General features: G+C 36.0%; 1 protein-coding gene across 1 annotated transcript in view; it reads left to right on the top strand.

Annotated features, from left to right (window-relative positions):
* BRWD1 (bromodomain and WD repeat domain containing 1) overlaps window positions 1-21,596 on the top strand; it is a 60,447-nt gene that overhangs the window by 13,020 nt on the left and 25,831 nt on the right. The window contains exons 13-29 of the mRNA XM_074814377.1: window positions 766-864; window positions 2,297-2,447; window positions 3,041-3,175; window positions 4,522-4,650; window positions 5,951-6,176; window positions 6,613-6,798; window positions 7,533-7,716; window positions 8,541-8,631; window positions 9,571-9,711; window positions 11,773-11,858; window positions 12,778-12,973; window positions 13,963-14,079; window positions 14,185-14,292; window positions 14,668-14,792; window positions 14,904-14,986; window positions 15,380-15,491; window positions 21,318-21,379. Coding sequence (XP_074670478.1) covers window positions 766-864; window positions 2,297-2,447; window positions 3,041-3,175; window positions 4,522-4,650; window positions 5,951-6,176; window positions 6,613-6,798; window positions 7,533-7,716; window positions 8,541-8,631; window positions 9,571-9,711; window positions 11,773-11,858; window positions 12,778-12,973; window positions 13,963-14,079; window positions 14,185-14,292; window positions 14,668-14,792; window positions 14,904-14,986; window positions 15,380-15,491; window positions 21,318-21,379 — 2,231 coding nt within the window. The remainder of the gene's footprint in view (window positions 1-765; window positions 865-2,296; window positions 2,448-3,040; window positions 3,176-4,521; window positions 4,651-5,950; window positions 6,177-6,612; window positions 6,799-7,532; window positions 7,717-8,540; window positions 8,632-9,570; window positions 9,712-11,772; window positions 11,859-12,777; window positions 12,974-13,962; window positions 14,080-14,184; window positions 14,293-14,667; window positions 14,793-14,903; window positions 14,987-15,379; window positions 15,492-21,317; window positions 21,380-21,596) is intronic.

The raw sequence follows: 21,596 nt of genomic DNA, 5'->3' as shown, positions 1-21,596 counted from the left end.
AGAAAACAAAAAGGCAAAACTTCTGCTCTTTTTCTTGGTGACACTTTCTGTGGAAGATGTTTAAGATTTGTAATTATTACTAAAATGAATCATAGCGAATTAAAGCACAGTCATGATATACCTAGCATGCAAATTTTTTCTTTGGGCGGTGCGTCAACTGTCTTTCTCAGGATTGTGATTTGTGGACTAGGGATATCATCTTTCGATGTCTTAGTGTTTCAATTCCTCTCTTTAGGAATTTCCGTTCTGCTTCATTGATAGTTCAGCAGTTCGTGAAATAGAAGCCTGAACTGCTGTGGTTTACACCTTGATATCTTAACGTAAACCACTGGTGGCCTTTTCTTCTATGCACAGTAGTGGGTGGGAACATCTCAGGTTTTGCTGTGCTGATCTGTTCTTGCCTTCAGTATCTGATACTCTACAGTTTCAGAATGGATTACTTAAAATACTTCATTCAAGTATTGTAATTGAGAAGGAGTTGAGGATGAAGTTACGAATTAAGTTTAACTTTGGAACTTGCTTCTCTGTTCTATGTATTTTGACAACTTTATTCAGTTTCTTGGTTCACAAAAACTCTTTCCTGGGCTTCTGGAAACAGAGTTAATGGACATGTAACTAAAGAATTCCCTTGCTCACAAATTGAAGATTTCACTTCTATCAGTCTTCCATTGTAATGTTTTAAATTGTGGTGGTGTGTAACTCTGAATATACTTTAAAGCAAATTGTTTTGAAGATGGATTAACTATCTTTTAAAACTTCTTCAAGGTTCATAAGTGGCAGTAGAGATGGAACAGCTCGAATCTGGCGTTTTGAGCAAGCAGAATGGAGGAGTATTTTGTTGGATATGTCAGATCGATTACCAGGGTATGCAAAGCGTTGTCTTTTCAATCTGTTGTGTAAAGTCAAAGTTCGAAAAACTCATCAAGCACGCTTACTTACAGTCAAACCAGAGCAAGCCTTAGCAATACTGTGATCAAGCGGTGTGATCTTTGGGGGGCAGGGGTGAATGAGTGTTCTGGTGATGTAATAACTTGCTAAATTGTAGTCTGTGCTTGAAAAAATGTATTTAATTTGGCACAGTGAACATTTGAAAGCTATATAAATATACATCTCCTTCGTTAAGGAAAAAAGTTAACAGAAAGTGCAGTAGATCTTCTCTATTTGGATTTCAGTCAGACAGCTGACATGTCACAGGAAAAACACTTCTGGATTAGTAAAAATAAGGTAGATGGTAACCTCCTTCCAGGAGAGGTCGTGACAGGCAATAGGTGGGTTTCATCAAGGACTGATTTTGCTGTTTTCATATATTCTTTTGTACTTGTTAGAAGTGTATTAATGAAATGTGCTAGTGGCGCACAGTTTGAATAATGTCATGACAGGTGAAGATCAGGATATTACATGGCACTAGACAAACCTGGAGCGTGGATGATTTACAGTAGTACAGAATGCTTAGTCAACTTTTGTAGACACTAAGCAGAAATTAATTTGTAGGTGATCGAATGGGGGGGGAACAAACACAAAAAACAAACCTTGGGTATACTAGTTGATTGGATGATGATTGCAAGCTCTTCTTGTGATGCAGCCATGGCAAAAAAAAAAAATTGGTTTTACTAGGAAAGGAGGAGGTATTAATATTTGAGATTTGACTGTGGCATCTTTCTGCGTTAATATGTACAATTGTAGCTGTGTATAACTGAGAGAGTCTTTGTAAGAGAGGCTACTAGTTGATGTGGAATATAGATATTACTGTGTATGTTTCAAAGAAAGCTTGTTTCTTCAGTTGATTGAGATGCTGAGGGGGAGTGTTACAGTATCCTATAACTGTATTTTAGGGAGAGAAATGAGGAAATAATATTTTGTATTAAACTCAATCTATCTTTAATATGTTTATGTTGGGAATCAGAAAAAAATGCTTAGTTAATGTAGAGGTTAGCTTCTGAAACAGCTGGAAAGCTGTTGACTGTAAAAAGTTCAAATTTTTAAAGGAATTATCTTATGCCTAATTGTAGAAGAGACAAGACTCCATGAGAAAGGAAAGCCTTTTTGCCTTGCATCTCAAATAAGAAGGAGGTTATCATGTCCTGGGAAATAAGTATGCTGGAAATCCAGATTTGCTTTATAGTTGGTTGCTCCAAAAAGAGTTAAGATTATGGACAAAAGTTTCAAACAAATTTAATTCTTAACTTCCCTTTCGTTGTCTGATTATTAACACGGGAAAACAGGTTATTTTTCTGTATTTTGAGATTGAAATGGGCTAATTAAAAATATCTCATGCCTGTTCAACTCTTGAAAATAGTGATGCATGTTCAGAAGAAGACAAATTTATGAAGCCTAAAGTAACCATGATAGCTTGGAACCAGAATGATAACTATGTCGTTACGGCTGTGAATAATCACCTGCTCAAAGTTTGGAATTCCTGTACAGGGCAGTTGCTTCATGACTTGGTGGTATGTAATTTCACTTGCTTTTTGAAGTAGATGGTCTTCCTAGAGTTGCAGTGACTTGTGCATGCTGAGTTCATAGTTAGATCTGATTTGTCTTGAAAGCTCTATATGAATGATAAAGCAAGTGTAGTGTTTCTTGGGTTTTTTTTAACCAAAGCTAGCTGCTTCCTCCTGCATTTGAACAATCCTTTCCCTAGCTGCTGTGTAGAAGTTGCCTCTCCTGTAGAATAAATAAAACTTTGTCAGTAACATACTTCCCATTGAGTAGTTCACTGTCCTTTGGCAAAAGCTCCGTATTTCTAGAGTTCTTGCTTGAATCTAGAAAATTATTAAATTTAGAATGATAAAGTCTTTCTGGCTGCCTGGGGTTTTCCCCTATTTATGTGCCACAGGTACCAGTCCAGATATGGAATCTGTAAATACGTGGAATTTATAAAAGTCCTTGTATTTTTGGAGGCAGCTTGTAGGGGTCTAATTTTCCAGAAGTCTGAGTGTGAGGAAAGGATAGTGCAGTGCTTTAGGCTCTACTGTAAATACCCTATTGATGTGGATTTATGTCCTCTTGTTTGCACATCACGTGCAATTTTAAATTCTAGGGGCATGCGGATGAAGTATTTGTCTTGGAGACCCATCCTTTTGATTCCAGGATAATGTTGTCTGCAGGTCATGATGGCAACATCTTTATATGGGACATTACCAAAGGCACGAAAACAAAGCATTATTTTAACATGGTAAGACTTTTTTAAACTCCATTTTTTTTCTCAACACACAGCAGTGTGTTCACGTACTAGCTGAAGGGATTTTCACCAACATGCACACCCCCTGCACCTTTTTGGGGAAAAAAAAAAAAACCTCAAACTACCCCAAACCAGCAAAATTTATGAGTTTGTTTTTTCTCTAGAGTTTTTACCTTTTAATTTCTTGGTTATTGTAACTGTAGGTGCAAAGTGACCAGGAGACAGTTTTAACAGTTTAATGTGGCAGAAAAGGTGGGCTGGGATTACCTCCCTTGTGTGCTTCCAGCTGCCCACTTCCATTCTCTGCCTTGAATCAGATGCCTCTCACTGGACCTTTTACTAAGCTGAGTCAGTTCACTGATCATCTGCAAAAGTATTCCTGACTTCCATCCACGGCTGCTTCCCTGTAGGGCTTCCGAGTTGAATTCGGTCAGGGAGGTCTTGATAAGCTTCTGAGACAAGGAAGGTTGATTGAGAATTTGCAGTCGGGTGTGAGGAAAGCGAGGTGTGGGGGAGCAGAGCAAGACTTTACTTTCATTGTAGTCATTGTCTGAGCTCTTCAGACTTCACCTGTTGATCAGGACTTCTTGGTCTGTGAGGTGTTGTGAATAGCTGACACCGGGGTTTTTCTGCTTTTTTTTACTAAAGATCTTCTTGCACCTCATTCGTAGTAACTGTTTTCCTTAATTGTGATGAGGTGCCATCTAAAAGACTGAAAGGGTCCTGTTTTAAACCATCATTTCAAGAGACTTATGGACAAATATTTGTATTCACAACTGGCTTAAAAATGATGATATTACCATAAGCGTTAGTGGATTGGCGCAGTTCTTGAGAGCTGCCATGACATTTGCTCCATTTGACAGCTTATGATTAACACTTTAAAATAGATTATTTTCACCAAGACTTAAGTTATGATGCAATGTTCATGCTAATTTTTTAAATTTTTCTTTCTGGTTACAGTCAAAAGTGGGGATTTTTAATTTAGCTTTAAGATTCCCTATGCTTTTCTTGAAAGTGGTTTAACAAAATCAGTATATATTAGCTGCAATTTACTTTTAAGCAGTATACTAACAGCTAAAAAGCCTCAAAAAGCTTTTGTTTCCTTAACAGTAAGTTTCTGTATCCTTTAGTGCACCTTTGAAATTGAGCAAAATGAAATTAAATTCACATGTCAAGGGGAAAGTAAATAAACTGAAGTAACAAGATTATTTGTGCTTTAATGGCAGTATTTAAGAGGTGCATGAGTGCTTTTAACAGAGTAATTAATTTTTGATGCTGTATTATTGTTTGCTCAAAAAAAATTTTGTCAGATAGTCTTTTGTTTCTTTCGTTCAATCTAGATTGAAGGCCAAGGGCACGGTGCTGTTTTTGACTGTAAATTTTCACCTGATGGGCAGCATTTTGCATGTACAGATTCTCATGGGCATCTGCTGATATTTGGTTTTGGCTGTAGCAGGTCTTATGAAAAGGTAAGTTCAGCTTTTTACTAGAACTGTTTATTAAAGCTTCTAAATGGAATTGGATGAGTTACATTTGCTCCTCTAAAACGTCATATGTAAGAAAGAGTTTTGTATGGGTACAGGATCTAAATATAACGGGTTCCTTGAGGTCTGTGAGTTTTCTTGTATGTATGGTCCTGGCACAGCAAAAACAACCAGTGTCTTAACATTCCTTTGGGAGTAGCTCCCAAGAACTTTTCTGGAATACATTTTCATCTTCCAGCCAGCTAATTTGCATGTTAATTGCTCAACCTCAGAATTACTTTAATTTCTGAAAAGAGCTTAATGTTTAAAGATTGGAATGTAGCACAGAGTTTATTGCACTACTACCTAATTAACAAAAAAACAGACTGTTTGTATGTTAAGAATAATTTGCTGGTTTATTTCAGTTATTAGGACTTGCAGTTCTTTAGGCCTTTCCTTAGTGAAACTCAAATTCAGTGTAGTAGCTTGATTAAAATAAACAAAAGTAAATATTCATCCAACACTATGGATTTTGAAATATTAGAAAAACGTGCATGGGATAGATTCCAAAAAGCAAAACATTTATCAGCCTGTTTCTTTTTTGTTTTGATAAATACATGTTTTTCAAAATACATCTCAGAAGTGCAGTTCTGGCCTATGCTTTTCGTCACTTCTCCCTCAATTTTTTTTAAAGTTGCAACGATAATTCCATGTTTGTCATTTTAAAGAACTATCTTTTTTTCTTGTTTTATGTTCTTAGCTGAAATTGAAACTTTTTGTCTTCATCTTGCTCATCGTTCCTAGAAGCAAGGATTCTGACTGTGATCTAATACTTGTGTAACTGTTTTCCTTCAGCTGCATGGATTTAACAGACTGTTTCAGTTGCAGAAAAAAATTCTGGTGGAGGCTGCATGATTAAGAAAGAACTTTGAGAGCTTATGTTGAAGTTCAGACAATCATTTCCTTGCATGGAAACCAAGGAAACTTCTTAATTATGTGGAAAAAATTAGAATGAGATGTAAAATATTTTTAATTCTAAGTGTAAACCAGTGTTTCTGCTTTAAGTTACCTCGGTTTATTTTTTTCTAAAAGCATTTTGTTGCCTGCAAAAGCACTATCAAAAATGAGAGTACTGCAACACCCATATAGGTTAATTGTAGCTATGCATAACTCTTCTTATTGGGAACTTGCCCTTTCTTTTACCTTCAAGGAGATTTTTAGATATTTCAGTGTCATTTGTTCTTCTCTGTTCTTTAGCATATTCTTTTTTTCAAATCGATAACATAAAAACTTCATTTCTTTCTAGATTCCTGATCAAATGTTCTTCCACACTGACTATCGGCCACTTATTCGAGACTCTAACAATTACGTCCTAGATGAGCAAACTCAACAGGCTCCACATCTCATGCCCCCTCCCTTCTTAGTAGATGTGGATGGAAACCCTCATCCAACAAAATATCAAAGATTGGTGCCAGGAAGAGAGAACTGTGCAGATGAACATTTGATTCCTCAACTTGGATATGTAGCAACAAGTAAGAACAGTATCGATAAAGACCTACATCCAGAAGTTAGAGATACTGTAGTAATTCTGAATGGGAACAGAGTAGATACGACATAGGTGATATTTTAAAATACCTTTGTTTTCTCACACGGTAACTATTGGGTATTTATGTTCAGTAAAGATGCTGCAAGGTCCCACAGTGAACACAATTTTAAACAAGAAAAAAAAAATCGGATGTTCAAATGGATGTTGTCTTTTATTTTCTACAGGCACCAACGTGCACAAGCTGTGTTTGGATTGTAGACTTCTTAAATGTCTTATTTGGAATAAGCAATTGGAATCATTTCAAGAATGGTTCTCATTGTGTTTAGTTGTAGAATGTATCTCACTATGATTTGAAGGATGAGATTAAAGAATATGCTATAGTTAACTGAACCCATTCATTTTATTTGTATTACACTTGCAAGGTGATGGAGAAGTGGTTGAACAAGTTATAGGCCAACAGACAGTTGATCAGGATGAACAAGGCTTGGAGCCCAGCATTCTTGATGGCATGATTAGACAATTACAACTACAACAAGATCAAAGAACTGCAGCCGATCAAGAATCTGCTTCAAGTGGTCCACAAAATGGGGAAGGAACACCTAGAAGAGGTTAGTACTTGCTGATAAATTCTCAGGTAATTGTTCTATCTCCATTTTTATTACGCTGTGTGAAATATTTCAACGAGATTTTTGGAGACGAAGACTCCCTTAACATTGATATCTGGTTACAATCTTTTTATTCATTAAAATACTGCTACTACTGTGATTAAATTGCAAAACAAAGCCTTTCGCTTTTCCTTTTGAAGAACATTAATTGTATTTCTTGTAGAGTGCTACATATTTAATAATATTTGTACAGTACTCAACATTTACAGGAGCTACGTTTCTTCTTCTTTCAAGTTTGCAAAATAAGTATTTTGCCATTATTCAAACTGGGTTTCCTTCTTCATAGATTTAAAGCAAACACTCTTCTGATCTATGTCCTTGTAGTTTTAATTATGTAAGCTCAGCTCCAGGGAAAGTGCTTTTTAGAACCTTGCTAAGCCTTGGAGCTGCCTGAAATAGTTCAGAAAAACACCTCTGTCACATTATACTTCCTTTCACTGTATTAAAATAGTAGTAGTAGTATGAAAATAGTAGTAGAAATAACGATTTAAAAAATATATATGTAATCTCACTGTATTTTCTACAAGACACATAATTTCCTGAAGGTGATAATTAGTCATATACTTACAATCATGGAGATAAAAATATGTAAAGTGTTAATTTTTTATCTTGTAGTAAAAAAACCCCAGGGTTTCAATTCTGTGTAGTCTGGAAATGTTTTTGTTTGTATATTTTAGCTTTTAGAAGACCGAGTTTTGACATCCAGTCTCCTCCCAACATTGGTCTGCGACGTAGTGGGCAAGTTGAAGGTGTGCGTCAGATGCATCAGAATGCTCCACGAAGTCAGATGGCTACTGAGCGAGACCTCCAGGCTTGGAGACGAAGAGTTGTTGTACCAGAAATACCACCAAGCTTACTCAGGTCTGTAGACAGCGTACTGGGCTGCTGCAGATATGACTAGAGAGAACATATAGTGTTGTTTTTTTCTAAATCTAGTGCTATTAGACCTAAGCTAAAATAGATAGGTGGCACAGATTGAAATAGTTGAGTGTTATGGTCAGCTGTGCTTAAAAACCTTTAATTGTAAAGTCCCATTCAACAAAAATAAATGGAAGTTTCTCTAGTTTAATAGAGAATGATTCTCCCATACTTCAATATTTTAACCCATCTTAAAGGACAGCTAGATTGCCTAGATTCTTGCTTTTTCCAAAATAAAGGGGTATAGGTTAAATTCATTTACATGAAAGAGTTTGGAGAGATTGTACTTTTGTGAGACTCCATGGGGGTAATCCTGTTATGACCATAAGCAGCACTGAGCACTTGAAAGGCTAAAACAGCTGCTTTCAAAAGTACTATTAGTGTGCATCTGTGAAAAGGAGAATTAATATCAATAGCTATGTGGGTTTTTTTAATGGTAGAGCTGTATGTGCTGCCACATCTCTGAAGTTTTTAAAGAGCTTTTCTGGTGTTGGGAGGTAGAATGATTGCAAAGGGAAAAATGTGGCTTAAAAATATGAAAAATTGTATTCTGATATTTGCAAGGAAGATTTTCTTAATATCCATCTTCTTTATCTGGAAATGAGAGGACATATGTTATAGGTGTTTGAGCAATAATAACATCTGAAATTAATAATGTAATGGAATTAGGTGTTAGGGTTTTTTAGATAGATCCTTTAAAGAGAAGGGATCATTTAACTTTTCATCATTGTCAGATACAGAATTAGCTTTTCATTACTTTCTTGTAGGAAGCAGGAAGAGTATCGAGTTGCAAAAGGGGAAGAAGAGAGAGATCTTTATGCAACAGAGAAGAAAAAGTCATTCGAGCAATTGGAAAAGGTATGCAGCAGCTTCTAAAGGAAAATGGGCATTCTGTGACCAGGGGCAAGTCATGGTTTCAAAAATGAAAGCAGACATTTCTGAAGGTAGGGTCTTCAAAGGTTCCTGGTGATTCAGCTTCCACTTACTGCTGGACAAGGTTTGATTTATTTTTGTGAATACCTAGAATTCTTTTTTCTTTCAGTCTTTCCTCAGGTATTTGGTAGTAATTTTTAAAGGCAAGCTTGATTTCAGGCCATTCTGGTTTTACTATAGTTAAAGTTTCAAAGGCAGCTGTTAGAAGACGACGCTAAAGCACTGAGGTGCAAGTGAGAATGTTCAAGGTCCTGTATTTGAAGAATTAGAAGCTATGTTGCTATTCCCTTACCAATTTACTTTAGATAACAATGTTTTGTTTATGGGTCAACCTTTTCAGACTTGCTCAGTTTTGAATGATTTTTTTCACTCTCTATTTTTTGGAAGAGATCAGTAAGAAGGAAAAAATGGTTATTGTCCTGTTTTTATGAGATAGTGGCCTGATTCGCTGTTTCTGGCAGTACAAAACAATGCAATGCAAGATTTCTACTGCATATTCCCCTTGACTGGGGAAAGTTGAGGATTCCTGGTCCTCTCAGAATTGCATGTTGTAGGCAGTTAATGTCTTGATTCTGTGAATATATTTATCAGGTAGTGTGAATGGACTTGTTACAGTAGTTTATGAAGAGCAATTTCTTAGAACAACCACTAAATCTTAAATTGGGAACAGCAAATTTAAAACTATTGGCTTATAGGAAAACTATATCTTGTGAAAAGGAGTTTGACATGATCAAGCTGTGATGTGATAAGACTATATCAGTTTTTACATTCAGCAGTGCTCTTAGCCACCCTTTCACCCCCATAAAAGTTTGCAACATATATACCTTCATGTAACTTCTTTTCTTCACTTCCTATATAAATTAGAGTGACTCTGAGTCTTCATTAATACAATCGAAGCGTAGACTGTATAGACGGAAATATCCCAATTACCGAACACGGAATAACATTGAACAACTGGAGTCTTCTGATGAGGAAAGAGATAACTGCTTTGGCTTGATAGAGCAGGTAAGTTCTCTTCTGAGTTCTGTATTTAGAACTTGAGTTCCTTAATAATGAAGTTTCATGTAAATGTGCCTTTTCTCTCTTAAAACAAACAAGCAAACAAAAACCCCATCTCTTTTACCAGGGAAAGTATTTCTGTAAGCGTTATTATTGCTAGCACTTCTCAAACCTAGTTATCTGTTGCTTTAATACTGGCAGTCTTTCCTGTCATTTTATAAATGGCTGAATTATTTTTGCTGAGAATCTTCTAAACCAAATCCATGGCCCAAGACAAAAAACTGAGGTACAATACTGAGATTGGCTTAAAGGGAAGTTTGGATTTTAGATATGTTTTGTTGTTTCTCTGTGAAAACCCTCAAAATTTGTACACACACCTAAAACTGGAAATTTTGAAGATTCTTGATAAAGCATTGTTACGACCTGGTAATGTGATTCTTTCACAGAGTCTGTTTATCTTGGCTGAGTCCTGGCTTGGGGTGAAACAGGATTTTGCTGTGGGTAGCAGCAGCTTTTGGCTCTTGTGTTATCAAATGCTGTAAATCAGTGGTAGGACTGCCTGGACTACAGTTGTTTTGCTTTGCACACAAGGATAGTCTCAAACTGGGAAAGGGGAAAGGATTGGAAGGAGTAGAAAAGGTTGGATTTGTTGGACTAGTCACTTCCTTTGCTAAGGAAGAATGGCGAACAAAATGGGGGACATTCAGGAGAAGATAATTTTGTAAGTAAGATGAAGAACGGTGTTCTGTGGAAATGGACTCTCTTACCCTAGCCTCTTAATAAAGAATTCCTATGTGTTTAAAAACAATAAATCACGTAAATTTAGTGAAAAGTTCAGGTTTTTGTAATTTTGGGAATAGGGTGGAAGGGGAGTTCACAGGAGACTTTTGGCACCTGAACAATTCAAAGTGCACAAAGGTCGAATAGGAGTTAGGTGCACCATCCTGTAAATACTACATGTACTTAAATATTTTTGAAGAATTGATGTTATTTATGTATTTAATAATACTAAAACTAATAAGAAGCTGAACTTAGATGTAAATGTTGGGGGTTTTTTGTTTTAATCCTACAAGTGGTAGGATGAAAGAGAAGAACTGAGTATTGTCCATCCTGTACACTGTATGAACAGGTCTTAGGGGAAAGACTGTTACTCTGAAAATGACAAACAAATAATCAGTTGGATTCATTCAAACAGTATTGAACTTCAAGTTGCAAGTTAAATCTTGTTTTGTTTTGTTGTTTTTTTTGCTTGATAACATATAACTTGAGACATGAGCAATGCATTATTTCAGTTATGGGAAACACATTTAAAACATTAAGTAAATGAAAATAAATTGTTGAACAACAATCAGGAAATGATTTAGATTTTAATATATTTTGATGTATCTGGCTATTTAGTTTGGCATTTAAATACATACATGAATACACCCAGTAGTACTTGGTCAATCAGTTGATGCTAAAATCAGAAAAATCACTCGATTCTAAGTTGCAAAACTAATGAAAAAAAAAATCATAGAAGTACTACTCCTGTAACAGAATATACGCATGTTGTGTGTGGATGGGAGATTTGATAGTTTTTCCTTGATTTGTACCTTTTGCAGTCTTTATATTCTTCCTTTGCATTCCAGTGAGCTAGATTTTATTGTGTACTTTACATGACCTAATTACAGCGTCATGAATTGGGAATTTGAAGGAATCAAAATCACTTTGTTCTGATAAATGATGTGAACTTAGACTGGAAAAAAATAGAACTGTCTTATGGTAGGAGGATAGAAGTGTTGCTTTGTGAAGGTGGCTACAGCAGGTGGATCCATGTGTGGCTAATAAAATGTGAGTGAATATACAGATGTTAATCATTAATAGCGCACGCCTGAGGTTAATAGAGTAAGTTGAAATCAGCTACAAAAAAGAACTACTTTCATTTCCATTTTAACAACTCTTTTTACCAAATTTCTTCCTAACTTGATAATATGCAGCCATGAATGGGAAATGTGTTTTATGTTTCAAACCCATAAAACACGTACTGTGGGAAAGTTTTGGATTGACCCTGCATATTTTTAAATTCAGGAGGCAGAAGAAAGTGAGGGCTCTGGCTCATCTGATGAAGAGGAAGAGTGGAGAAGTGACAAGAAAAGCAACAGTAATAGTTCTAGGTAAGAGCAAAGAAGCAAATCCCAACTTTTACTGTAATGAGTTTTACTTGAGTTTTGGCAAGTTAAAATTTGTATGGAAGTTCTATTGTGCTTTGTAATAATATTTTGTAGGGTACTGTACTGACACATTGCATTGTTGTTTAGTGTTCCATTTCATCAAAACACTTCTGTCTTTTAATGTAGTTTCAAATCCTTTTGCTTTTTTGCTAGATGGCAAGTAGAAAGATGGTAGTCTTGCACATTTATTTTTTTTTATAGTTTGTTTTGTTCTGCTGGGTTTTTGAGGGTTGGGCATTTTTGGTTTTGGGGTTTTTTGTTTGGGTTTTTTAATAATGCAGCAATGGTCAGTCGCTCTTACAAAAATGGTTGGAAAAAATCGCAACTTTTGTAAGGGTTTGTTGGTTTTTTTTTTTTGGAACTGAAGTTATCTATAACTTTTTAATCACTTTGTGGCTTTTTTATGATTTTTTTTTTTTTATGGAGTTCCTAGAACTCTATAGTAGTAGAACTAAAAAATGCTGCGAGAGAGATAAAAAAAGTAAATGTGTGCCTGTGAGATTTGTATAACTATCTTTAAAGAATTTAACTGGCGTTTGGCTAGTGTGTTCTTTAGAGAGGGCTCTTAACTAGTCCAGAATGTAATTGCACAACTTTCTTGAATAAAATTACTATTACTATTTTAGAATTAACCAGACTTTTTTTAAAACACATGCTTTGGATTACTGTGTTCCCAAAAAATTATGTTAAACGTCAAATGAAGTAATTGTTACAACAGGTCAAAGTAATTTCAATTCTTCTGATAGTGCTTTCAGCAGCAATCTATACCTGCAGATATTTGTCTAAAAGGTTTTAACATTCTGAAATATTGATAACTTGGTTCTATGTTTGTATTTTCCCTGACCCCATCCACTACGGACAGTGATTCTTCAAGTAGATATTCTGACTGGATCGCTGATGCAGGGATTAATCTACAACCTCCCGTACGGACTTCTCGACGGAAAGCTATCAGATACTGCAGTACTTCAGAAGATGAAGTATCAGCAGAGAAATCATCTCCTCCGAAGAGAAGAAGAAGGAAAAGGAGAAAAAAGCCCAAACCAAAAAAGCAGGAGGAGGTATACAGTTAATTTCTTCTACTCACTCTTTGGGTTTTTAGACCTCTTCATTGGAAACTGTTAAAGTAATTGTTATTGCCATTGGACAAGGTTATTGGTATCATTACATACAGTTTACCCTTAATTAATGTGAGACCATTCCAAATGCAAGGTGTCTGCTGATTTGTATGGAAGATTCTGCATTCCAAGTGAAAAAATTTTCACTGTTCAAATAAAAAGGGTTTTCAAGGTTGCTGGTATCAAGGGGGAAATTTGATTATTAAATAACTACACAGAATATTAGACTAAAACCCTGTAAAACTGTCTGGTTTTAACATATCTTTTTGAAAACTTATGGGATATAGTCACAGTATTTATGGTGGCCATTTAAACTTGGGTTGAATTTTTAACTTTTTATAAGTTACAGTAATTACTCTTGGTTAAGTTACCAAAATTTTTAAGTTAGTTATCCTTTTTTAAGTTACAATAGTTATTATTTGCTGTTTCCTACCATAAAGGGGCAAACAGATTTTTTTTTTTTTTTTAACACTTGGGGTAATTTTGCCATGTTTTTCTCTCCATCCTTTTACATTCTTCCAAGTATTCTCAAAATTATATTTTTGGAACTGTTTTAATATGGGTATTTACTGTGCAAGATCTCCCATAATTTTCCGTCTTCAAATAGTTTCTTGCAGCTTGATAGATTTTTTTAATTGGGCACTGAGACTGCCATATAAATTATAAAACGTTGTTTCTCTTAAGACCTTCATAACAGTAATCTTGCTCACTCAGATCTTCATACAGGAAAGGAATGCTTAGTATTAGTACTACAAATGCAATTACAACTCAAGCAAAGCCTTAGAGGAATTTTGCTAATATGTTTTGGAAATGTATATCAGTCTTTTATAAGTTAAGCTTTTGTCTGCCAAATTAAAATGGAATGAGTTGTTTTCATGTCATGTCAGCAATATGTTCATTATGTCTAATTTTGCTCTCTATTAAATGTGAAGGCTAGTTCTCCAACACAACCAGTAAACTTGGAATTGTCATATGATTGGCATCCTCCTGTTTGGATAACAGACACAGCTCTTCGAAGATCCCCTTTTGTTCCTCAGATGGGCGATGAGGTAGGAATATGGATTAAAGTCTTTAAATGCTTGTGTTAACATTATTATAGTTACTAAATATAGGAAAACATTTACTGTTTGGGGGGTTTTTGGGGTGTTTTTTAGGTAATATATTTTCGGCAAGGACATGAAGCTTACATTGAAGCAGTTAGAAGAAATAACATTTATGAACTGAATCCTCACAAGGAGCCATGGAGAAAAGTAGTCCTTAGGGTAAGTCTGCATTGAAGGTACTGTGGGTTCAGTACTAGTAGTCTGTGAATGAAGTTGTATTACACTGTTTGCAAAACATTGATTTGTGAGTTTATGCCATTTCCCATAATGTTTCCCTGTGGAAACAACAGGGTAGTGTCTTCAGTTACCAGAGTATCTTCAGAGTTACCTGTGGGAAGCCTGAATACAAATAGCTGTGTTAAGATTGCCAAGTCTGACAGACTGTCTTCCACTGAAATCTCAAATACAGTTTCGGTATTTCTGGCTTTTTGATGTGGGTACAATTCATGTGCTTGGTTAACTAATGTTAAATTAATAGTTCTGTACATAGTCCAGAAGGTAATACTTGCTGAAACTGTTTGTTCTTACCTGTAGGATCAGGAATTGGTAAAAATTGTTGGAATTAGATATGAAGTTGGTCCTCCCACATTGTGTTGCCTCAAGCTTGCCTTTATAGATCATGCCACTGGAAAGCATACAGACAAATCATTTTCCATCAGGTATGTGCCTCTTTGTTTTTCTGGAAAGTACTTAAAAATATGTTTCTTTCTAGGCTTCTTCCTAAAGCCCGAAGGCACACATGTGAAAGGGTTTTGTTTTTTTTTATCTAGATACCATGATATGCCAGATGTTATCGACTTCCTTATATTACGCCAGTTCTATGATGAAGCACGGCAAAGGAACTGGCAAGCTTGTAAGTGTGTTTTCTAAGTATTCAACTAAACAATTTGGAAATTAAAAATTTGTCCTTGGCTAATTGCTGAATATGCTAGATGCTACTTGTAACTTCAGGGAGCGTTCTGGTAGGTAAGGTTCCTTTGCCCATTAGAAATGTGAGCCTACTAACTGCTGTAGTAAGCATTTTGGAGGTGTTACCATAGATCTAAGATACAGTCTTCAAAGCAGACTGACATTCATTCACTTGTATGTTTTTGACGTAGTAAGTTATCTCATCTTTTATTAAATATCAGTGGGTTTAGAACTTTAAAGTGAAATACATTGGTCAGTTTTTCTAATTGCATGTAGAAGAAGCATAGTTAAATAACTTTTCTTAGTAGCGTATCTAAGCAGCCTTTTTTTGCTCTAGCTGATAGGTTCCGATCCATTATTGATGATGCATGGTGGTTTGGAACAGTGTTGGGTCAAGAACCGTATCAGTCTCAATATCCAGATAGTCACTTTCAGTGTTACAGTGTTAAGTAAGTATAAAAAGATTTTACACTTCTAATGTTAGTAGGTTGCCCCTTACATAGCTGACTTATTGGTATGAGAATATATAAATTGTTCAAATTATTTTACTGGTTGTATTATCGCTTCCTAATGGTTTCAAGTAGCTAATGTAGCACAATGTGAATATGTAATGACTTGCAGCAATTTTTTAGTGAATAGTAGTGTGGTAAAACGTTGTTGACATCTTTCACATTTACAAATCATTTTTTGTAATGACTAGTGCTGAATCGCTTCCATGAAGCAAGCAATGCAATTTCCAGTGTACATTAATTATTATTCTTCATTGATAATTGATTTTGGATGTGGCATGCTGAATATCTTCTGTTGTTGCTGACATCATGATCCTTATGTATCAAGTTCTCACACTTCTGTCTCTCACATTATAATCTACAGGAGCAAATACACGTATAAGATGATCTCATGCTATCGCTTGAGACCCCTGTAGAGGATGTTTCCGAATGTTGCTCTGTCTTCATGCTTGACACATGAATGTGAAGACAGAACTTGAGTCTTCACTGCCTAGTGGTGTTCTGCCATATTCCCTGTTGTGTAGATCCCACTTGCAATTTCACCTTTTGATTTCCTCTTTGGGTGATACTTAGCTAGATAATTGGCAGATAATGTAGCCCTGTGTTACCTGTAATACACACTCTACTTGTCAGGAGATAATACTGCCTAGATGAAGGCATATAATATCAAGTGCATTGTTCAAAACATGGCAAACTGGTCAAATCAAGGGTATTAAATGTAGGGAAAAAAACCCCCGAAACGACTTAAAACAGGAAGGGCCATGAACACCCAAGTCAAACTGGTAACAAGATAGTTGGACCTATACCTTCTTTGTCAAGGTGTGTTCTGAAAAATTACTCCCTACTATGCCCCCATGACAGTTTGACATTAGTGGTGTTCCTGTGCACCTTCTTTCATATTGACAAAGAGGTCCTTCACACAAAGGAGAAGAAAGGTGAACAAAGTTAACTCTGGACCTCAGTGCTCAGAAGCAGCGTATTGTCCTTGTCCTGCCTGTCCAAGTTGTCTGAAATGGTTCTGGGATCTTGCTTGCTTTGGATTCCCTCAGCAAGGGAGGACTGTAAGGAACAGTGAACATAAAATATCAGTAAATGCATGATATTCCTATTTCTATCATGACCAGAGACTCTTCCCATGTCTTTTACAGTATATTTGATATTCAGAGATTTATTGTAGAGGGCTTTTTTTTTTTTTCCCCTCAGAGGATTTAGAACCTGTCACTCATCCCGAAGAAAGGAAGTACTTGTAGCTAATAGACAATTCTGAGACTGCCAAGACTGTGTTAGATATTTTGGTTCCTTGTCTCATCTACTTTACTTGTCATCCCTCCCATTCATTTTTCCTTAGTGGGAAGGTGTAAGTAACTTCCAGATTGAAGTTCTTGCCTGTATGGTTTTGGCAAGTGAATTTTCACTTTTGCTTCTACAGCTACAGTTAGCAAATTGGCACTCTCGATGTGCCATAAATAAAAGTGGTATCAACATTAAGTCTCTACAACAGATCATCTGACCATAAAGGACTTCTTCATGTTCCTGACAGTGATAAAGCTAAGACTGCTGCATATATAAAGGATCTGCCAGTATGTGCGAATACTTGGTTTTTCTTTGACAGCTGCTTTATCACCCACAATGAGAAAGTACATACAGATGAAAAACTGGAATCCAGACTATCTGTACATTGATTTCTTGCCCTCATTTCATTCTCCTTCAGACTCTTCTCTTACCTAAAGAGAGGATCTTGACAAACTAAAATTGTGGTGGATCTTACTCATGTCCCAGGCATGAGGGACAGTACACTTGGAGCATATCTCTTGCAAGGTGATGTAGGGGTAAAAATATTCAAGTTATTGGCTAGTATATTTTTCCTTGTTTTGTAAAATGATGTACAGAGTAAAAATCCACTGAATCCAGATGCCAGTATGAAAATACAACTAAATCTTATTTCAGAGTACTAAATTTTATCTGTTAGATAGCTCAAACACTTTGATGTGCTACCATGGGGAATATGTTATATCTTTCATATGTTTTGTTGTTACCACAGTGTTCCTTAAGAGTAAGTTAAAATGGGGTTTTTGGTTGTTTTCTTGGCCAGTTCAAAACTGAGTTTCCAGTTATGAAAAAGAGCCTGTAGCCAGTTTCCTAGACTCCTTTTCTCTGTGAATGCTGAAGGACATTTCAATATTTTAATGTACCAGCCTTTAACAGAGAAAAGTCTAGAGCTGCTTTGAAGTTAGCTGAATAATTGAATAGGTAAGGAATGCAGTGCTCTTTAAAGACCACTTTCAAAAGAGAGCTCTTTAAAGATTTATGCTGCTTTTGTAGAGAGTGTGACTCTGTTCTATCTTGACTCACAAACAGGTCTTCTAGAGAAGATTCCTAAGAGATAGATATATATAGAGAGATTGATTATATAGATATAGTATACATACGAAAATGGCTGGAGTGTTTTGCAGATATAGCTTGGTTTTGTGACTTGGCTGGGTCCTTAGCTCTTTTTGTAAATACAGTCCTCTGTTCAAGAATCTTCTCTCCCCAAGAAATCTGCATGTGGTTCAGCAGCAGTAGCTTCCTAATTTGCATTCATATGCTTTATACATTGGATGCAAAAAGATTTTTAAATGCACTTCATTTTACATCTGTTTAAATGGGAAAAATCAACCTAAACACAAGTGGTTGTGGCTCTGTCTTGGAGAAACAGCATATTGCATTTTTTCCACTCAGGATTTGGGTTATGATGCTTTTTTAGATGGTAGAATTCTGCTAGTCCAACTGAGTTTGAGTATTTGCAGTTGTGTTTTGCCACTTCTGAGACAAAGAGCTTTATTGGGGTAAAAGTGCTTTCTATTTTATACCAGGAACAACCTCTGAAAGTTGGCTTCAAAAACACTCAGTGATGGAGAGTGTGGGAAACCACATTTGAATGAGGTGAAGGGGAGTAATTGCCACGTAACGTAACTGAAAGTCTTACTGCTGGTAACCAGGTTGTCACACACTTAGGAATCATCACAAATTATCACCGTCACTGTTGTATAGATAATAAATAAATTGAAGATGTACAAATGGAATGTTATTTTATTGGCCAGATAAAAATAGGTATTTGTGTAGAAGCAGCTTTGTATGTTGTTAAGTTGTGTCACCTGGATGAATGGAGCTTAAGTGGAACTAAATGGGGCTTAAGCTGTACTAAACTGTATTGATAAAGTCTTTCATGCAATATTATGAAGTAGTATATACATTTATAGTTACCAACAACTTCTGAAGTATTGTACGTTAACTGGGGAGGAGAACCAAACAGATGAAACTTCAGAGCCTTCAGTCTCTGTTAGTTCCATAAACATCAAACAGATCCAGGTTTTCTTAAGTCGATGGGTGTCTATTTATATGGAGATATAAAAGGAAAATAATGGAGAGGTGCTCTTGCCTGAGCAGTTTTAGTTATAAAATATTATGAGGATGATCACTTCAGTTTTCAGTTTGTTGGAAATAAATACACAGTAGGTATTAGACCAAATACCTGTTTATTAAGTTATAAGAAGTAGATGGCATTCACATTGGCAGTGAGAGAACTCTGATAGGAAACTCCTGGCAAAGTTGCAAACTGTCCTACAGTTGGACCCTGTATGGGCAGATTGCTGTTGTAACTCCTGCCAACAGAAGAGGCTCTGGAGGGAAATTGGTGAACTTTAGACTGATATATTTGACTTCAAGTTTCTGGTACGTACCTATAATAAAGAATAATACTACTGAGCATAAGGATAAACCCAGCTGTAGGAAAGAGCCAGCACTGCATCTGTACAGGGAAGTTCTGCCTCTCTACCCCTTTTAAAGTTCTGTGACTTTGTTAGTAAGCGTATGAATAAAGTGAACAGTGGACAGCATATATTTGGGATTTTTTTAAGAAGCCTGTGACAGGATTTCTCTTCCAAGAGATGTTAAAGAAACTAAGATGACACAGGATTGGAGGAAATACTTTGTGTTGAAAATTGGTTAAAGGATAGGGTGCAAAAGAGTTGTTCTTAACAATTATATTTCAGGCTGGAGTAGTGAGGTCCCCCTGGAATTGGTGCTGGAACCACTTTACTCTGTGTCCTTTTAAGCCTCTTGGAAGGCGTGCACAGTGAAATATCCAAGGTCTGTAAATATCGCAAGTCATTTCAGGTAGTAGTCAATTACCACCCTAAAGGTCAGGACTTCCAGAAGGATGTCATAAAACTGACTGGGTAAAAAAGTGCCAGGTAATTTTCAGTGTGGATGTATGTTAAGTGTGACACCTGAGGGAACAATGGTCTTATTTATGCTTATATGACAATGAGCTCGTTAGTACATTCAGCTGAAGACAGAAATGCTGAGGTAGTCATTGAGAGTTTTCAATGTCGGCTGTGTGTGCAGTGGCAGCTACAAAAACTTTGGCCACCATCAGAAAGGATATCAAAGACAAAACAGTATTGTTCACTGCTTTCCAGCATTGTGGTGTACTGATGTCTTGATGCATTTTGGGTAATAGCATCTAAAGGAAGGTATAGAGAAGGGCAACTAAAATGATTAAGAGTATGAAGCAGATGTGGGTTAAGACTTAAAAAACATGACTCTCCAGATGGAAGAGAAGGGTGAAAGGGGTATGTTGATAGTTCACAAAATCATAAAGGTGATAGGCAAGGTGAATAGAGAATTGTTCACCAAATTCTGTAATGACAGAACTAGAGGTGCGTGTTGAAATCTGTAGAGGATTTGTTTAGATAGGTTTGATTTTTTTAACATTGCAAGTAGTGAAGTTGGGAAATACATTTACACAGGAGGCTATGGAAACAGTATTAGCAGGTTCAAAAAGGTATTAGACAAAAATAAACAGACACTAAAGGGAATAGGTTGGGGTGTATTCACAAACATGCCTAGAGGAATACAGTGATCATGAGTATTGGAAGTACGAGTAGAATGGACTTTGTACCAGAATCATATGGTCTCCATAAATAGCATCTCCCAATAATAGTTTCAAAGACAGTAATTACTGGTCTAGCTGGACCAGTAGGACATTAAGCTGATCCAGTCAGGCATTTCTTATGTCTGAAATACCAGAATTCATTGACTTTTTTTTTTGTTGTTGTTGTTAAAAACATGTAAAAATCTGTCCAAATCTGGTAGGATCTGGAGAGATCTCAAAATGATATTCATACCTAATAGTCAAGTATCAGAGTGAATATACAGATACAATATCGATATTAACTGCGTTTGCCTTTGCCTCCTCTTGGTCCTTACTTTAGTTTCTTCATTTTAGACATACTCTTTTCTTTGTCTTAATGTAGTATGCCTAATAAAATGGAATGTTAATGTACCAAATACCTCACTTACTGTTCTTCCGTTCTCTGAAACTTTCCATGGACTTGCACAACTACTGTTGGGGTTAGCAAAAAAAATCCTCTCCTCTGTGTGTTTTTTCTTATATCTTACCCTTGGTGTTGTTACTTCGTTTTTCCAAGTGTATGACTTATTTTTCTTCTGCAACTTCTTGATACAGGCTTTATAAAATTGATTTTTATATTGGGTAAGTTGCATATAGCCAAAATCAGGAGCACAATTTTAATTTGAAATTCATTACGAAGAATGTTTCCTTTTTGCACCAAGACAAGCTAGCTAATGCTTTTGTTTATATGCATGTTTATAGAGTATATTCTATTAATACCTAAAAATAGCTGTGATTTCAATATGCTTGGAGGGAATACTTCTTAGTCAAGATAACTTTATTATTATTCTTTTAACTTGATGACTCAGATGGGACAACGGTGAAATTGAAAAGCTTAGCCCGTGGGACATGGAACCAGTTCCTGATAATGGTAGGTAGAAACTCACTTAATAAAACAGTTTAATGTGCTTCTCCCTCTTTCCAGTTCCTTCATTTCGTGCATGTAGTGGACCTTAGGTGATTCTTATCTTGCTTGCAACTTTTGCCACTAAGTTATCTGAATACCATATCCATTGTGCATATCTAATTAACAGGTGGAACTGATATGGTAATATTTATCCTTTAAATTATAGAGAATGTCAGCAGGG

Source organism: Strix aluco, chromosome 2 (assembly GCF_031877795.1).
Source record: "Strix aluco isolate bStrAlu1 chromosome 2, bStrAlu1.hap1, whole genome shotgun sequence".
Taxonomy (NCBI): domain Eukaryota; kingdom Metazoa; phylum Chordata; class Aves; order Strigiformes; family Strigidae; genus Strix; species Strix aluco.
This window is presented reverse-complemented; position numbering and strand designations above follow the sequence as displayed.